The sequence below is a fragment of the Enhydra lutris genome, unplaced genomic scaffold (genome assembly GCF_002288905.1).
Source record: "Enhydra lutris kenyoni isolate GAN:26980312 unplaced genomic scaffold, ASM228890v2 scaffoldscaffold2, whole genome shotgun sequence".
NCBI lineage: Eukaryota > Metazoa > Chordata > Mammalia > Carnivora > Mustelidae > Enhydra > Enhydra lutris.
In genome coordinates this window covers 48,440,122-48,459,641 of record NW_019154086.1, presented here as the reverse complement: position 1 = coordinate 48,459,641, position 19,520 = coordinate 48,440,122, and the positions used below count along the sequence as shown (strand labels likewise).

Sequence of the window (19,520 nt, the reverse complement as noted above, 5' to 3'; positions counted from 1 at the left end):
CTGGCCCAGCAATTACATATTTGCCTAGTCCTTTCATTTTTCCCAAATACTTGATTTCTTCTTTCAGTTTGACCTCCAATACCTGTCTTCCCATCCTCACCCTCAGCTGATGACCTGGCTTGCACCATTACATGTGCCCATCTACAGCATCTAACCCCATATGCTCCTATTTCCCTTCTCTAATTAGTGATAAAGTGGCTAATATCCTTTTAAAGGCAAACCCTCTACATGTAAAAAATGATACTATTCTGCTCTTCCTAATCACAATCAGCACTTCAATAATTTTCCTATCTCTCTTCATTAATTATTCTCTCTCTCTGGGAGCATTATAATCTGCATATAAACCCACTGTTACTTCTCCCATCATTAAAAAGAAAACTCTAACTGCACTAATTACCACCATATTTTCTGCCCTCCTTTAATAGTAAATTTACTCCAAAGAGGTGTCTAGACTGACATTCTCCAATACCAGTCTTTTCTCATTCTCTCTGAAACTTACTCCAAACAGGATTCTCTCTGAAACTTACTCCAAACAGGACTTCATCACCACTGCTCAACCAGAATTGTTGCTTAAGATCAGTTAATGTTGCTGAATCCAATGTCAATTTTCAGTCATCACCTTATCTCTCCTTTCTACTTGACTAAGCACTACAATCTAACATAGTTGGACCATGCTCCCCTCTTTCGAATACTTGCTTTACATGGGTTCTAAAACACTATACTCTTCTGATTTTCATCTTACCTTAAAGACCACTCTTCTTGCTCTCCATTTCTGGCTCATTCTATTCCCCTTTCTCTCTTAAGGAATGGAGGATCCCAGGGCTCAGTCAGATCTCTGTTCTTTATGTAAGCTCACTCCTGTTATGCTCTCATCTAGTCAGGTGGTTCAATACTCTACACTGATGTCTCCTAAATTCATATACATGTTGGACTTCTGCCTTTAACTCCAGACTATTATGTCATATTGTGTACTTGACATTGCTAAGGCTAAAAACCCAAGAATCATCATTAATTCCCCCACTCTCCTCCTTCTCTTACACATATACACACACGAAAGAAAGTATTAATGGTACTACCTTTAAAATTTATTCATGATCCAACCATTTCTTATCATTTTCATTGCTATAATCCTAGTCTGAACTACTATCACCTCTCATCTAGATTATGGCAGTATCCTCCCAAATGGTCTTTCTGCTTTCACCTTTCCCCTTTGGTCTAATATCAACAAAACAGAAGTTAAATGGTAGCTCTTCCACTACACCTCATTAAGATTTATTCTTATAAAGTGGTCTACAAGGTCCTCCACACATACTTTCTTATTTCCATCCTCTACTGCTGCCCCACTGCTTGCTCATCTCTACTGACAATAACTTCCTGCTGTTTCTTGAACACATTTGGCAGGATTTCATATTCAGAGCCTCTATACGGATCACTCCTTAAGCCTGGAATATTCTCCCCCTTAGATATACACATTGCTCTTGTCTCAATTCCTTTAAATCCTGCTAAAATGTTACTGTTTTAGAGTAGCTTTCCCTAACTGGGCATTCACCAATTTCTCCATCCCATACTCTTACCTGCCCTGCCTACTTTATTTTTCCCCATGATACTTACCATTTTCTAACCACCTAGTTTACTTTATATTGTCTCCTTCCCCCCAAATAGACTAAGCTCAATGAGTGGTAAGATTTTTGTCCGTTTTGTTCATCATTCTTCTCCACCTAGAATACTGCCTAGCACATAGTTGGTACTCAATAAATATCTGCTGAATGAATTAAGCTCAAAAACAATGAATATTATTTAAAAATTAGGATGGCAGTCACACACATCTGCTTTAACTCAAACAGCACTGTGAAAAGCAGGTATGGAGGTTGGGGGGAAGAGGGAAGTTGAGAGTGAAAGCAGTGTGAGCTTCTAGAAACGTCCTACAAGTATCCAAGACCTAGACTAGCGTTTAGACAATAAGGACTGAAAGAAAATGGAGGTTAGGAGAGGCAGGTATATTGGCTACCTAAGCATGAGAGTAATAGAGAACCTCCTGAAGCAAAGAAATTGGGATTAATTAAACAGTCTCTAAACCTGGGTGACTAGGCAGGTAATGAAACAAGGAAAGCGTAAAGAGGAAAAAAAGGTGAGAAGGAAAAGTTTTAACTTTTATTTAATGGAGAATCTCGGATCTCAGAACATTTTAGGTGGCTATGTTCCACAGATAGCTGGAAATGCAGGTCAAGTCAAAACTCAAAAAAAGAGAATGGAGTATGTCTAGAGATTTGGACAGTAGCTAAAACTATGAGCACAGCCTCACTCAACTAAGAAGTGTGGGTACAGTAAGAGAGTGAGAAGAGACTCAGAGTGTAATCCTAGAAAACATTAACCTTAAGGAAATTACATTAGGTGACAACTTTGTAAAGACCAAGAAACAGAACTAAGAGGCATTAAAAAGCAAAGAAATTTCAATAATGATGAGATGTGGAACAGCAAGGTGTTTCACTGGCAGGAGAGATAAGGACTGAAAGGTTGTTAGATCTGGTGTATCATGGTTCAGTGATGGTCCTGGAAAGAGCAGTTTCAGACCATGGTGCCAGAAGCAACCAACCTATACTAAGATCAAGAGTAAACAGATGGTAGGTGAGGAACAGGAGGCAGCTAATTTAGTTTGTTCTTACAAAATCCATTGTGGTGAAAATAAAAAGCAAGCCAGGAGCTGATAACTTGAGGAGAGGCAAAATAGAGGAGAGGTTGTAGAGAAATTGTTGATGTGCTTTTCATTTGTATTTTTTAAATGGCTAAAAGATATCCAAATTTATTGTAGGCTGAGTGGATAAGGATAGAATAAAAGGATGGAATAAAGTGATAAGAAAGGAAAGAAAAGGGATAACTGATAAAAGAATGTTCTAGAACATCACGAGAAATGAGAAACAAGAACACAGAGTACCATCCAGTGCAATTAAAAGACAAGGTTAGCATTAGTCAAACAAAACATGGAAGGCCAAACTCTGATAGTACAAGTTCTGTGACCACAAGCAAGTTACTTAATTTCTTTCAGACTCAGTTTCCACAATCACACTAACAATGGCATCTACTTTAAGACTATATTGAGATTATAATAATCTATAAAAAGCTCTTTAATCACATTACCTGGCAAATTATAAAGATTTAAATGTTCATTATTGTCATGTTTAGGAGGAAATGATACCACATTTTTCTTCCTATACATCTAAAATAAATGATTAGGTTAGAAAGAATTCTAAGTTAAGTGTATGTCTGATAACCCTCCTTCTTGTGAAATAAGAAATAAGGTCATATGTAGAACTAAAGGCAGCAAAAAAAGCAAGAGAAGAACATTTGAGAGATCAAAATTTAGACAAGAAGTTCCAAGTGAAGATGAGGTCTACTAAAAGGAATACATAAATAGAATACCAAACTAGTACCAAAAGAATATGTACAGAGAATTGAAGGAATGGTGAGTCTTGGGTTTCAGAAAGATCATTAACACAGATGTTGAAAATCAAGAAACGTAATTTTAATAAATCATTTGACAAAGTTAATCATGATATATTTACGAATAACCTGAGGGTGTATATAGCACTGTATTATAATTTAATTCATTTGCTAAACAATCACACCAAAAGCGAAGAATAAAAAGATGAAAACATAAATGTCAAATTCAAGGAAGGTTTCTAGATGTAGGACTACAAGCTCTGTCCTTTTCTTGTCCCAATCAGTATTTTCAAAATGATTTAATATATTAGAGGTTGCAAAAGCAAATGCCTTCAATGAATGGCTAAGCAACAGAATGTAAATGTGTGAAGCCAAAATGTGTAATGCAGTAAGGGGTAGTGGTTGATAAATCAGATAGACAGTACAAAACATAACTAAAAGCATCCTAATTCATAAAAATACTAACAGAATGTGCTAGCCAAATAAAACACACCAGGGGATGAATTTGGCAGTCAGTTTATAATTTCTGACTTTCACATAACCACCAAAGATTGACACAAATCTACGAATGGCTTAAAATGGAAGACCAAATAAGAATTTAAAGAACTCTAATAGTCTGGAAAGCTAAGCTAAACCTACAATATAATACAAAACCCTGTGATTAAACTCAAAGTACCAATTTATTATGTAGACTGACAGATAAGACTTGACAGTAACTCACTTGGAAAATAAATGAGAGGTATAACTGAAGAGAACTCAAAAGGCAATCAACATTGAGACACGCTTAATGAAAAAATGCAATGTTAGGTTACAGATAAAGTACTATGTTCAGATCAGTAAAAATAATTCTACTCTGCTTTTGCACAGTTCAGGCTTCATGTGACGTACTGATGATACCCATTTTTAGGCAATGTATTTTATTCATAACATTAACAAAGCAGAATACATCAGAGGAAGGTCAAAGAAACCATGTCTGCTATAGGTTGAATGTTCTAAAATACTACCCTATGAGAAATATGGGGGCTTAAATTATACTAAATATGACTACTACTTTGCAGAGTAACATAAATCTCTGCTCATAGATACTTTGTTTTTTTTTTTTTTTAAAGATTTTATTTATTTATTTGACAGAGATCACAAGTAGGCAGAGAGGCAGGCAAATAGAGAGGAGGAAGCAGGCTCCCTGCCGAGTAGAGAGCCCGATGCGGGGCTCGATCCCAGGACCCTGAGATCAGTACCTGAGCTGAAGACAGAGGCTTTAACCCACTGAGCCACCCAGGCGCCCCTAGATACTTTGTCTATTCACTCCATTTATCACCAAAAATTTCCAATTTCTTTAGAACCATAGAGGAAGTCTGTCCATTTTGTAGGTATAGTATAAATGACCATATGCATTTAAAAGCCATCATTTTGGGGACACCTGGGTGGCTCAGTCAGTTAAGTGTCTGCCTTAGGCTCAGATCATGATCTCAGGGTCCTGAGATTGAGCTCCACACTGGGCTCTGCCCTCAGCAGGGATTCGACTTCTCTTTTTCTGCCTGTTCATGCTCTCTCTCTAATAAATAAATAAAATCTTAAAAAAAAAATAAAATCTCCAAAAAACTGCATGATGTACAATTTAGGGAGTATTTCTCTCAGTGGTTCAGTTATTCCTAGTTATCACTTCTATTAATAAACTACTCCCTAACTGCTCATAACCACTCCTCTAAGAACTTCACTCTAAAGTCATTCATTCAGGAAGAAATTTAAATGACAAAATTTTGATCACACCTAATGACAACTAAACAAGAACTGGGAAAAGTCCATCCTACATTTGGAAAACAGATAGTACTATGATGTTCTTATCCTCAGATGATTTTTGAAGTCAAGGAAACAAAATTACTGGAGGCTGCAGTTCTAAGTAGAATCATGCTATAATTCTAAAAATTTGATGGGATGTGAAGTGACATATAATAGAACCCAATAATAAGACATTCAACCAAGTATCATGATAGTCCAGGATTCTCCGCAGAATTGAGTTAGGGAACTTGTACTAACAAAAAACCCCAACAAACAAAAAACAAAAAAACTTGAAAATGGATGTGTTTTCTCCAATGTTGTGTGCCAGGTTGGCTAGAGATGGGAATAACACTGACAATAAAGTGGGTGTGGTTGAAGGAAAGAGAAATATTCTTTTGCTTGGGAGAAGTGGGGTAGGAAAGGAGGATAAACACTTGGAATACAACAAGATTATGGTAAGCTTCATCTTCATCTAACACCATTAACACAAAGTAAACACCAAACTATCAAGTTAAAAAAAAAAAAAAAACCATAAATCTACCAGAAGAAAACGTGAATGCGTGTGCAATCCTGGAGGACAAAATATCTATTATAAGCTATTAAGGAAATTGATGCCAAGTTAGATCACACAAAAATGTTAAACTTTTACACTAGTTTCTGAAAAAATAACAACAAAACCAGAACCAAATTATTAAAAGACAGCATTTTTGTCCTCCAAAAAGTATTAGAATTAATGAATTCAGTAAAGTTGCAGAGTTATAAGATTAATATGCAGAAATGTTGCATTTCTATATATTAATGATGAAGTAGCAGAAAGAGAAATTAAGAAAACAAACCCATTTATACTTGTATCAAAAAGAATAAAATACCTAGGAATAAATTTAACCAAGGAGGTAAAAGACATGTACTCTGAAAACCATAAAACATTGATAAAAGAAATTAAAGATGACACAAACAAATGGAAAGACAGACCATGCTCAGGGACCGGAAGAATGAATATTGTTAAAATGTCTACGCTACCCAAAGCAATTTAGAGATTCACTGCAATTCCTATCAAAGTACCAACAGTATTTTTTTCACAGAACTAGAAGAAATTATAATCCTAACATTTTTATGGAACCACAAAATATCCCAAATAGCCAAAGCAATTTTGATAAAGAAGAACAAAGCTGAAGGTATCAGAATCCCAGATTTCAAACTGTACTACAAAGCTATAATAAAACAGTAGGATACTGATATAAAAATAAACATATAAATCAATGGTTTAAAAAAACGGAGCCCAGAAATAAACCTACCCTTACATGGTCAATTAATCTATGATGAAGGAAGTAAGAATATACAATGAGGAAAAATTCTCTTCAATAAATGGTTCTGGGAAACCTGGACATGCAAAAGAATGAAACCAAACCGCTTTCTTACATAAACCACCAAATTCCTAAAAGAAAACATAGGCAATACATTCTTGGACATCAGCCTGAGCAAAATTTTTCTGGATCCATCTCCTCAGGCAAGGGAAACAATAACAAAAATAAACAACTGGACTAGAAAACCATCAACAAAATGAAAAGACAGTGAATGGGAGAAGATACTTTCAAATGATCTGAGAAGGGGTTAATATCCCAAATGTATAAAGAACTCATACAATGCAACACCAAAAAACCCAAATAATCCAATTAAAAATGCGCAAAAGACCTGAACATTTCTCCAAAGAAGACATGCAGATGGCCTACAGGCACAGGAAAAGATGCTCAACATCACTAACCATCAGGGAAATGCAAATCAAAACCACAATGAGGTATCACCTCATATCATCAGTATCAAAAAGATAAGAAATAACAAGTGTTGGCAAGAATTTGGAGAAAAGGGAATCTTCATGCACTGTTGGTGAGAATGTAAACTGGTGCAACCACTGTGGAAAACAATATGGAGATTCCTCAAAAAATTAAAACTAGAATGGCCATAAAACCCGGCAACTCCATTTCTGGGTATTTACTTGAAGAAAATGAAAACACAAATCTGAAAAGATATATGTACCCCTCTGTTTATTGCAGCAGTATTTACCGCAGCCAGGATATGGAAGCAACCTAAGTGTCTATCAGTAGATGAATGGATAAAGAAGATGTGGTATATACACACAATGGAATATTTCTCAGTCATAAAAAAAAAAAAAAAAAAAGGAATGAAATCTTGCCATTCATGACAACCTGGAAAGTATTACGTAAAGTGAAGTAAGTCAGACTGAGAAAGACAAATACTGTATGATTTCACTTAAACGTGAAATTAAAAATCAAAAGACATAAACAAACAAAACAGAAACAGACTCATAAAGACAGAACAAACTGATGGTTGCCAGAGGGGAGGGAAATGGGGGGACAGGTGAAATACATGAAGGGGAAGAGGATGTACAAACTTCAGCTTTAGAATAGCTTATATAGTACTGTAATAACTCTGTGTGTTGACAGATATAGTGAGCATGTCATGATGGATATAACTGTCGAGTCGCTAAATTGTACAATGAAACTAATATAACATTGTATGTCAACTATAATTTAAAAAATTTGACAATTTAGCAAAAATATTTCTGCTTACATATGACAAAGGACTAATTTTTAAGATACAAACAGCTCATTAATTATGATCTATGTCAATAATAAAAGACTACCATTCCATAGAAAAAACTGCAAAGGGACATAAACAAATGGCCAATAATGGTCCTACCAATGGGGAATAAGAATTAAGATATGCAACCCCATTCATAATTAAAGATACATAATAAAAATAATAATGAGCCACCACTGTTCACCTATCAAATTAGAAAAGAAAATTCAATCTAAGAAAACTAGGGTTTGGAACAGGGTTATGTCCAATGTGCACCATCACACAGTTCTGGATAAAACCCAAACTCTTACAACCTTTTGGGAAATCAATGGGCTAATAATATAGTCATCCCAAAGCTAAGACATACAGACATCAAACTCAACTCAGCAATGCCATTTCTAGGAATCATGTGTATGACAATGTATGTCTGTTCATGTGCATACGCAAAGACTGTTGAATTTGTGGGGAGCAAGAAATTAAAAATAATCTACCTTCTGAAGTATGGGCTGTGTACAGTGACTTCCTTTCAGAGGATAGAGCATGAAAAGGGGGTAGGGTAGGGGGAGTAACTTTACAGTGGAGAAAAATGAAAAATATTAGGTCAGCCAGGTGATCTAAGGTTAGTAACAACAGCTACAAGTTGTGCTGATACTATGTCCCCTTGATATGATGTGATGAAATGGCACTGTGGACTTTTTCAAAATAACCAGTTTATTATGAAATAAATATTAAACAAACCCCGGTAGTGAGGCAGCCTATCAGTACTCCTCAAAACTGTCAAGGTCATCAAAAACAAGGAAGCCTGAGAAATTGCCAGTCAAGAGGAGCCTAACAGACACAGTAACTAAATGTAATGTGGTAGCCTAACTGGGATCATGGAAGAGAAAAAAGACATTAGATAAAAACTAAGGAAATCTAAATAAACTATGGAATTTATTAGTAGTAGCATAACAATACTGATTTATTAACTGTAATAAATATAACCTTACTTACATATTAACAGTAGGGGAAAATTGGGTGCAGTATCTATGCATAAAGACCTAAAATGCTGTATTATAATATTTTTGGGGAAAGAGGGGCAACATGTTCCAAAATAATATTACATTATTATAACAATGTAATGATATTAATTAATAATAATAATATTAAATATAATAATTAATATTATTACATTAACATGGGATATATGTGCTCATATATGCATACAGGAAATTTACCTCTAAGGAGAGGGATTTGAGGATTTAGTGATCAGGGTAAAGAAGATTTTATTTTTATCTACTGTCCTGTGTTATTTCAATTTTTATACAACATGCATTGTAATAATATTTTAGTGCCACTGGGGCGCCTGGGTGGCTCAGTGGGTTGAAGCCTCTGCCTTCCGCTCGGGTCATGATCCCAGGGTCCTGGGAGAGAGCTCCACATCGGGCTCTCTGCTCTGCAGGGAGCCTGCTTCCTCCTCTCTCTCTCTGCCTGCCTCTCTGCCTACTTGTGATCTCTGTCTGTCGAATAAATAAATAAAATCTTTAAAAAAAAAAATTTTAGTGCCACTAAAATACTAAAATAACATAAAAACAAGGTGGTAACTGATATTCAAAATAAAGTCCTACATTCACATCTTTAAGCAAACAACAGTTATCAAACTTGGTGTTATAACATTTGTAAGTCATGAAGAGGTCTTGATAATTCATCTACCTCAAGAATTTTGCATTACCTATGTATTCATTCTCTAGGTCACACTCTCACTGAACATGTCAGCATTTCATCAGCAAAATGTTCATACAGAATGAATATACACAATTTTAAATAAGAATTCAACACAAAATTTTAAATAAGAAACAAACGGGTTATTTAGGAAATCTCTTTATTTCAGTAAATAAAATTCTCTGCTGTCAGCTATTTTCAGAAAGTAAGGAAGGTGAAAGAGGGAAGGAAAAGGAATGAAGGAGAGTTGTATTTTGTAAACTAGACCACGTATACACTTAGCTATAACTTTGCACAGCATTTCTGTATGCACACCATCTCTGTACTTGAGATTTCATTTAATTAAAAAAATAATCCTGTTCATTTAGGGGAGCTGACCTTGACCTAAACAATCACTTAAGAACCCACTTCCAACCCCAGCCTCACCTGCACTACTATCCCCATACTCCTATACTTTATGTACCAGAAATTTCAAAATACTTATATTTCTTCTATACAGACTATGTTGTCTAACCTCACCAAGTCTTTCAAACATCCTGTACATCTTTTTTTTTTTTTTTTTTTTTTTAGATTTATTTATTTGAGAGAGAGAGAGAACACAAGCTGGGGAATGGGGGCGTGGGAGAAGCAGAGGGAGAGGGAGAAGCAGACTCCCCGCCAGGCAGGGAGCCTTAAGTGGGGTTTGATCCTGGGACCCCATTTTGACCTGAGCTGAAGGCAGACCCTTAACCTACTGAGCCACCCAGGTGCCTCTGAATATCCTGCACTTCTAAATTGACACACACCTATTTATTTATCTAAAGAGCTCCTCTCTCAAACCCTGAATAAGTATCACTTCTCCTACGTAATTCCTTTGCTGAATTACTTTTCTTTATAGTACTTTTGTTCATCTTCCAAATAATGGTTTCTCCATGTGTCATTCTACAGTGTATTTCTTTTCCTGTCCTTTTCAAATTGATTTAGGCAGACATTATACTTTGTCATATACCTAAAACACTATATACAGTATTAGTAAACTGAAATGAATTTCAAGAATTCAGAGAGAGTAGATGATTGGAAGAATACAGACTTTACAAATGGAGAGTCTACATTTGAAATTGGCTCCTGTGGTTGGTTACTAACTATTCAACCTTGAGCAAATTCTTTAATTTAAAATTCTAAAATTTATAACTTATAATAAAATAGTACTATTACCTACCTTGTAGCACCAAGATGACTAAATGAGAAAAATGCATAATATGCACAGAAAAAAACACTTTATGTATAAGATCTAACAAAAAATTTAGTGTTTTTTCATCATGATTTAAGACATATAATCTCTATAGTAATCAAAAGAATATCTCTAAGAATATGAATCTGATAAACCATATATCATTTATTTGGTGTTTTTAAGTATCTATTGTAGTATATGTTTTATAATGTATTAGTACAATGGTACAAATTCATTGTGCTTACTTAAAATTTATTTACTGATGGAGTAAACAAAACAAAAGACAATCAGCATGTGTTCAATTATTACTTTTCAGTCTATTCCTCTACAATACAAAATGCACCCACTATAGCTGGAAGTCTCCATTTTATTCATCTTTTCTACCCAGCATAACAACTTCACTAAGCTGTTCATAAAGTGTAGAAAGTAAATGGGGAGCAGGACTTCTGGAATGGCAGAGTAGAGAGCATGGAAGATCTCCTCAGCAGAACAAATATTTAACTGGTAAAATGATTAAAAAACAATCATTTGAAGTATCCGGTATTTTTTTTTAAGGGCATACAGCAATGAAGAAACAAATCTCGGTAAGAACAGCAAGAGTCTGTGGCATTTTAGTGAAGACCTGCTCCCTTACCCTGATAACCTACTTCCATGTCTGGGAAGCTCTATTCAGTAGGTCTACTGGGTAGCTTCCTCTCCTCTCAGCTCTAATCTGGGGCTATGGTTTCACCCCAGGAGGGCAGGCTGTGTCCCAAGATGCAAAAGATCTATTCCAGTTGGGCAGGGCCAAGAGGACTGTGTTACCCTTTCCTCATCCAGTCTCCAAAAGTAAGTCAGAAGCTCTACGCCAGGCATAGCAGGCTGGGGACATGAGAGTCTCACCTTTAACTTGCTCTTAGGGTAGAGCACCCAATGCTGGGAGTGGCAAGGTGTGAAGAACAGGGGCTGCCACTGCCTATCCTCCATTGCCCACTCATAAAGTGGGGGTGTTACTTTGGAAAAAGTGAGTCTTCACACTTAGTTCTAGCACAGTAGAATAGGGATTCTGTCCAGGGAAAGAGGAGCTAGCTCTGCCTACAGACCAATTTTATTCATGACACAGTAGAGAAAATGCCATGCCTATGGGCATTGTCTAAAAACAATGGAGATCCTTGTGGAGGCTGGGTAGGTCCCTGACAGAAGCAAACAGGCAAGGCACCAGAAGTTGAAGAGAAACAAGAAAAGACACAGCCAAAAAGAGCCTACTTGGCAACAGTCATCTCTGGAGGTCATTAAGGATATAAACAGGTACTAGGTTGTGCAGGATGTGGGGGGAGACGTGAAACATTACCCAGGTTGCACACAGATACATCAACACACAGTAAAAGCATTAATGGCACAAGGGATTTACAAGCAACCTCAAATCAAACACTGAACAATAAGCTACTCTGATCCAAAAGCAACTTCCAGGAAATAAAATCACATTCATCCCTAAGTCAGAAAGAAAGTAAATGCCAAGGCTGCACCTTCTCAGAGGCAATCAGGGGGGAAATCCTAAACTACTGGTATCTGGTTTGATCTGTGGCAAACATAGACTCCTTGAACTGAGAAGTGGCACCCAGGTCACTTACACATCCAATGGTAAAGGATAAAAATATAACTGGCTAAGGGAACTCAAAGCACAACCTTGACCAGTAAGTGACTCTAAAAAGATGTCAAATCAAGACTCTTCTCTTAAGAAACTAGAAAAGAACGGGCAAAATAAACTCACAGCGAAATGTAGTAAGGAAACAATAAAGAGAACATAAGTGAATTACAGGATAGAAAAGCAATTAACAAAAAAATCAATGAAACCAAAAGTTGATTAAAAAAAAAATCAAGAAAATTGACAAACCTTTGTAGAGCTAGACTGACGAAGGTAAAGAAAAAGACTCAAATGGTGAAAATAAGGAATGAAAGAAGGGACATCACAAATGGTCTTACAGAAATAAAAAAAAAATTAAGAGAAAAGTATGAAAAACTTTTTGTCAATAAGTAAGATAACTTAGATAAGAAGAACAAAATACCAAAATGGACAAGAGAAAAAATAGAAAATGTAAATATACCTACTGCAAGTAAAGAAACTGAATTAGTAATTTTAACACTAAAAGTTTCATTGGAGAAATCTACCAAACTTTCAAAGAAGAATTAATACCAGTCCCTCATAAAAACCTTAAAAAAAATACATATGTGTGTGTGTGTATAAAATGATTATACACCATGATCAAAAAGGATTAATTTGTTTATCATTTCAGAAATGCCAGTAGGTTTTAGCATTCAAAAAATTAATGTAATCACCTTAGTAATAGAATAAAGGACAAAAAAACATACAATCATTTCAAAAGATGGAGAGATAAGGAGCATTTGACAAAAGTCAACATTTCATGAGATGCTAAACAAACTAGGAATAAAAGTGATTCCCCTTAAATGATACCTACAAAAAAGCCACAGCTAACATCATACTTAAAAAGAAAGACTAGAGGGGCGCCTCGGTGGCTCAGTGGGTTAAGCCTCTGCCTTCAGCTCAGGTCATGATCCCAAGGTCCTGGGATCAAGCCCTGCACTGGGCTCCCTGCTCAGCGGAGAGCCTGCTTCCCTCTCTCTCTCTCTCTCTCTCTCTGCCTGCCTCTCTGCCTCCTTGTGATCTCTGTCAAATAAATAAAATTTTTAAAAAAATTAAAAGAAAAAAGAAAGAAAGACTAGATACTTTTTTCCCCCTCTAAAATCAAGAACAAAATAAGGATTTCTGCTTTCATCTTTTCTCAACCTTGCCCTGGAGGTTCTAGCTGGGGCGGTGGCAAGAAAAAGAAAATAAAAGGCATCCAAGACATTATATTTTGATAAAAAGTTCAGCTCATCAACTAGATGTAACGTACCAACAATAGAATCTCAAATATACAAAGCAAAAACTGACAGAATTGAAGAAATAAACAATTCTACAATAGTTGGAGACTTTAATACACACTTTCAATAATGGACAGCATAACTAGATAATAATTGGAGACTTTAATACACACTTTCAATAATGGACAGCACATCTAGATAAAAGGGCAATAAGGAAATAAAAGATCTGAACATTATAAACCAAAAGGATATCTATCAATCTATCTATCTTTACATCCCAAAAGAGAATACACATTATTCTCAAGTGCACATAGGATGTTATCCAGAATAGGCCATATATTATGCAACAAAACAAATCGCAATGAATTTAAAAGGAATGAAATCATATGAAGTATCTTCCCCTACCGTAACAGAATGAAACTAGAAATCAATAACAAAAAGAAAAAAATTACAAATGTGTAGAAAGTAAGTATCACTCTAAACAACCAACAGGACAAAGAGAAAATTAAACAACACACTCTGGAAAAAGAAACATTAGAATACACTTGCGATACATGAAAACAGAAATCCAACATACCACCCTCTAAGTGCTATCTTCACTGCACTCAGTGGGAAATCTAGAGCTGTAAATGCCTGCATTAAGACAGAAGATTTCAAGTCAATAACCTAACTTCACATCCTGAAGAACTCTAAAAGAACAGGAAACTAGACCTAAAGCTAGCTAATGGAAGGAAATAATATAGACCAGAAATAAATAAGAGACAAACAAACAAACAAAAAAACAAAAAACACCTAAGAAAATCAAAAGTTTGCTCTTTGAAAAGCTAAAAAAAACTGACAAACCTTTAGCTAGATTGCCAAAAAAGATACAAAAAACATCAGAACTGAACATGAGGATATTACTACTGACCTTACAGAAATAAAAAGGATCATAGCAGAATACTATGAACAAATGTGTGCCAACAAATTAGATAGCCTAAATGAAATCAGTAAATTCAAGGAAACACACCAAATATTAAACTAACTCAAGACAAAATATAAAACGTCAACAAACCTATATAAGAAGTAAAGAATGCATCGATCAGTAATCCAAAAACTTCCCCAAAAGTAGTCTGAGACTAGACGGTTTCAATGGTAAATTCTAACAAACACATAAAGAATTAACAATTCTTCACAAACTCTTCCCAAAAAAACCGGAAGAGTTTAAGTGTTTAGTTAATGCCTGGTGTACAGTAAGCATCATACAAGTTTTGGCTATCATCACTACTACTACTATTATTGTCCTGAAACAAAGGCTATTTATTCTTTTCTAAAAATTCTCCAAAGTAGACACTGTACAACCTCTCTTTGTTTAGCAATTATTATTGAGATATTTTTAAATGCTACATGTCTAATACACTGATCCTGCAGAAAAGGACATTCTACACTAAATAGTACAGACCCTGGAGAAAGACTGCCTAGAATGGACTCCTAATGTTGCCACCCAGTAGCTATATGACTCTCAGGTAGCTTACTTAACTGCAAGTGCCTCAGTTTCTTCTATAAAATGGGGGATAATAACAGTACCCATTCTTCACTGGGTGGCTATAAGGTTTAAGTGAGTTATAAAGTACATGTAAAGTGCTGAGAGCAATATCTGATGCATAGCAAGTGCAATATATATTTGCTACTATTAAATTGTAATTTGCAAAGTAGGAAGTTAATGTTTATTAAGTGTTAATTATATGCCAAGTGCTACAATAAAGCACCTAAACATTATTATACTTTTTTTCTTACAAAATCCTTACTATACAGATGAGAAGGGGAAAAAGGCTTAGAAAGATAAATATCTTGCCTAGTCACACTGCTATCAAGTGGCAGAACTGGGATGTAAACCCCGTTACAAAGCCAGAGTTTTTTAATTTTCAGAATAGATTCACCCCTACCCTTTCCTCTCCAGGGCTAGTGACAAATAGGCATAATAAAGCACAGCACTCTTCTCTTTGATCCCAGAAGCAGTGGTAGAATCCTTTCCTTCTATACACAGCCCTCTACACAGTTACTATCAATAGAGCAAAGCTGGTATGAAGAATGAAATCAATCTGTCATCCTTGCTATTTAAACTGCCTCTCATGCAAGTAGAGGGAAAGATTTTTTTTAAGGAAGGCTATTTCTTTATTATTCAAATTACCAATCTATGATTTTACAATCTAATTAATTTCTTTATTATTCAAATTATCAATCTATGATTTTACCAATCTAATATTTTACAGGTAAAATATTTTCACATGTAAGGTTAACTTACAGAAATTTTTCTAAAAAAAAATTTTTTTTTTTTTTTCAAATAAAATTTGAGTCTCCTGTAAAGACACAATGTGGTTTACATACTATGTCCGTCCTTAAGACTCCTAGGGTTCTACAGAGGTGAGGTGCAGCTCAGGAAAGACAACATTAGCTGGTCCTATACCCTAGTTTCAACCAAAGCAACTTTATTTTCTACCTATTCTTTTTATAGGATAGGGTTCTTCATAAAATTTTATTTAGGGGCAAAGCAACTTCTACTATCAAATACCGATAATGAAAAAACACAAATTCACGAAAGTATCATAAGCCTAGACTTATAAAACATTCAAAAATCCCCATTTTTGTCTGGTCAAGGACAAAGAGTGCTACTTCTTCTGAACTAAATCAAAGTTAGTTAAAGCCTACTGAGTAATCTAAAGTATACTGATTGACTACCTGATGCTCTAGTTACTATATCAAACACTAATAATTCCAACCAGATGACTATGACTAAGACTAATTAGGTCACACCTCTGCTTTCTATCCTGACATAATTCCCCCTTCTTTCAGTTACTATGGACAGTCTTCTCCCCAGTTATATGCTAAACAATTGCTAAAGAAAAATAGTCTTTAAAATGGCAGGGTGGAGCAAAATAAAGACAATTTTACCAAAACAGACGTAACCTTCCAGTCAAACTGTGGTCAGTGGTAATATCTGTTAAATATTGCAGTAATCCTACTCTAACTTCACCCAGAGCTGAAAAGTGCTTATAGATAAAAATTATGATGAAGCCCTGGGGTAGCACAGTGGAGGAATACTTAGGGAGTATTATACAGTTCAACAATTCAATGGAATACTGTATAGTCAATAACTACAAATACTATGAGGCAACAGAGAAAGTTTTATGAGATCTTCAAAGTTTATAAGGTTATAAATAATTATTCATACAACTATGTAACATGTACAAATGAAATGAGATAGGAAAGAAAGAAGAAAAGAGGAAAGGAAAGGAAAAGAAAAATGAAAAGAATGGGAAAGGAAAGGAAAGGAAAGGGAAGGAAAGAAAAGGTTCTCCCTCTGCCTCTGCCTGCCATTCTGTCTGCCTGTGCTTGCTCTCTCTCCCTCTCTCTCTCTGACAAATAAATAAATAAAATCTTAAAAAAAAAAAAATTATATAAGAATTTAATGAAGATCTAGTAATACCTACTTTGAAGCTTCCCCCACTTGGCATTATATACAATAATACAGTTAAAACATAGCCAGCACTTTCCTTGGCTCATATTAAGTACTTTTTAAAATGGGAAATTGCTCCATTTTTACATACCTTGACATAGATCACAGGGAGCGTCTGTTTGGCTCGACTATAGTGTCTGGCAACTCTGTATACTGTTTCCGGAACATAGTCCAGCACCAGATTAAGATAGACTTCATCTTTCTGAAAGAGTTCATAAAAACAGAAAAAACAAAAATTAGAAACTAGTATTTTATATAGTCAGAGCAAAATCTCTATACATTTACTCAGATTTTTTTACTTTTACTTATTCACACTTTTAAGATTCATACATTCAATTCTAATTACACAAAAGTAATTCAGAACATAGCCATAACAGTAAAAACAAGTCTACTGTACCTTTTTACTAACAATTTCATGGTTAAAAAAAAATACCATTTCAATACTGCTAAGATTTTTAATTATATTTAAACTATTATTTTGTAGTAAGATTTTAGAGGATATCACCTGTCACAAAATTTCCTATTTTCTAGTTTGAGAATCAGTGCCCTTATATCCTATCAGGAAGCTGTCATGGTAGTAGAGTGAGTACTAAATTAGCAGTGAAGATTTCCAGCCTTTTTGCTTGGCTACTAAATTAATGTATACTAACTAATGCAACATTTAATCTCTCTAGGCTTCAGTTCCTTCAACTAGAATATGAAAAATTGGACTAGATGTTCTTCAAAATTTCTCTACAACCTCTACAAAGAAGATTCTATGGTTATCTGATAGTCTATAATTAGTAGAATAATCACTTGTCTTATACAAGTAACTGAAATAAAAAGAGTAATTTATAAGGCAGCAAGTTACCATACTCACAAGTTTATTGCAGATCCTATGTTTAAACATCCTTTCTTAGCAGCCTAAAGACACTAATCCAAGATCAGTAGATAGAAAGAAAGGAATTCCAACTAAGTACCAAGTAGGAAAGAGGAACAGAGTGCTACCTTTACTCTGTCTATGTGAACAATATCAGATGGGTAAAATGAAGCAGAAAACAAGTTGAAAATCACTGTGTTCAAATCTAGAAACGGCTGCTGAAGGGGAAAATCTGTAGGTAAACAAATTTTCACAATCTTCCCAATCTGAAATCATGTTACCTACCAAAACGAAGTAAAGAATTTCAGTTTTCAGCATTTACTGAGCATTTTCTACATGTCAATAGCCACTGTAGAGGAAGTAAAGGTGGAGGCATAAAAGAGACGACATCTAAATGGAGTATGAAAGGAGTGTTTAAGGCATAGAAAAACTATGAAGGCATAGAAAAACAAGATGTGGGGTCAATGAAAAACAGCAGAGCTCAGGAAACAGTTTAGTGAAACAGCATGCTATCAACTCTACTACCTTTTCATTATCCCTCACTCTTCCACGTTCTCCTCTCTTCTCTCCATATCCAGCTTACATCACAGTCTACCATCAGCCTCATTCTCTAACAAGCGGTCAGTAAACAACAGCAAAGGCCTGCTGCCTGTTTTTATAAATAAAGTTTTATAGGAACATAGCAATGTTCATTCATGTAAGTATTGTCTATAGCTGCTCTGGGGCAGAGCTGAGTATATAAATGAGACAATAGCCTGCAAAACCAAAAATATTTACTATCTGGCCCTTTATGAAAAAGTATGCCAAGTCTGCTCCGATATATATCCTTTTCTTATATCAGACCTGTTTGATAAACCACAACCCTGGTTAAATCCAGCTACCCATTCATTCCATGCCTGTACCCAAACTGCTGAACATGGCTACAAAGAAATCTATAACTGTGATGCTTGGTTTCACAGTAAATTCATCATCAAGAAATTCAACTGGCCCAGCAATTACATATTTGCCTAGTCCTTTCATTTTTCCCAAATACTTGATTTCTTCTTTCAGTTTGACCTCCAATACCTGTCTTCCCATCCTCACCCTCAGCTGATGACCTGGCTTGCACCATTACATGTGCCCATCTACAGCATCTAACCCCATATGCTCCTATTTCCCTTCTCTAATTAGTGATAAAGTGGCTAATATCCTTTTAAAGGCAAACCCTCTACATGTAAAAAATGATACTATTCTGCTCTTCCTAATCACAATCAGCACTTCAATAATTTTCCTATCTCTCTTCATTAATTATTCTCTCTCTCTGGGAGCATTATAATCTGCATATAAACCCACTGTTACTTCTCCCATCATTAAAAAGAAAACTCTAACTGCACTAATTACCACCATATTTTCTGCCCTCCTTTAATAGTAAATTTACTCCAAAGAGGTGTCTAGACTGACATTCTCCAATACCAGTCTTTTCTCATTCTCTCTGAAACTTACTCCAAACAGGATTCTCTCTGAAACTTACTCCAAACAGGACTTCATCACCACTGCTCAACCAGAATTGTTGCTTAAGATCAGTTAATGTTGCTGAA

General features: G+C 35.3%; 1 protein-coding gene across 2 annotated transcripts in view; it reads right to left on the bottom strand.

Moving 5' to 3' along the window:
- LOC111149921 (glycogen synthase kinase 3 beta) overlaps nt 1-19,520 on the bottom strand; it is a 229,491-nt gene that overhangs the window by 90,606 nt on the left and 119,365 nt on the right. For both annotated transcript variants that reach the window (XM_022507206.1, XM_022507209.1), the window contains exon 4: nt 17,176-17,286. In XM_022507206.1, the coding sequence (XP_022362914.1) occupies nt 17,176-17,286 (111 nt within the window). The remainder of the gene's footprint in view (nt 1-17,175; nt 17,287-19,520) is intronic.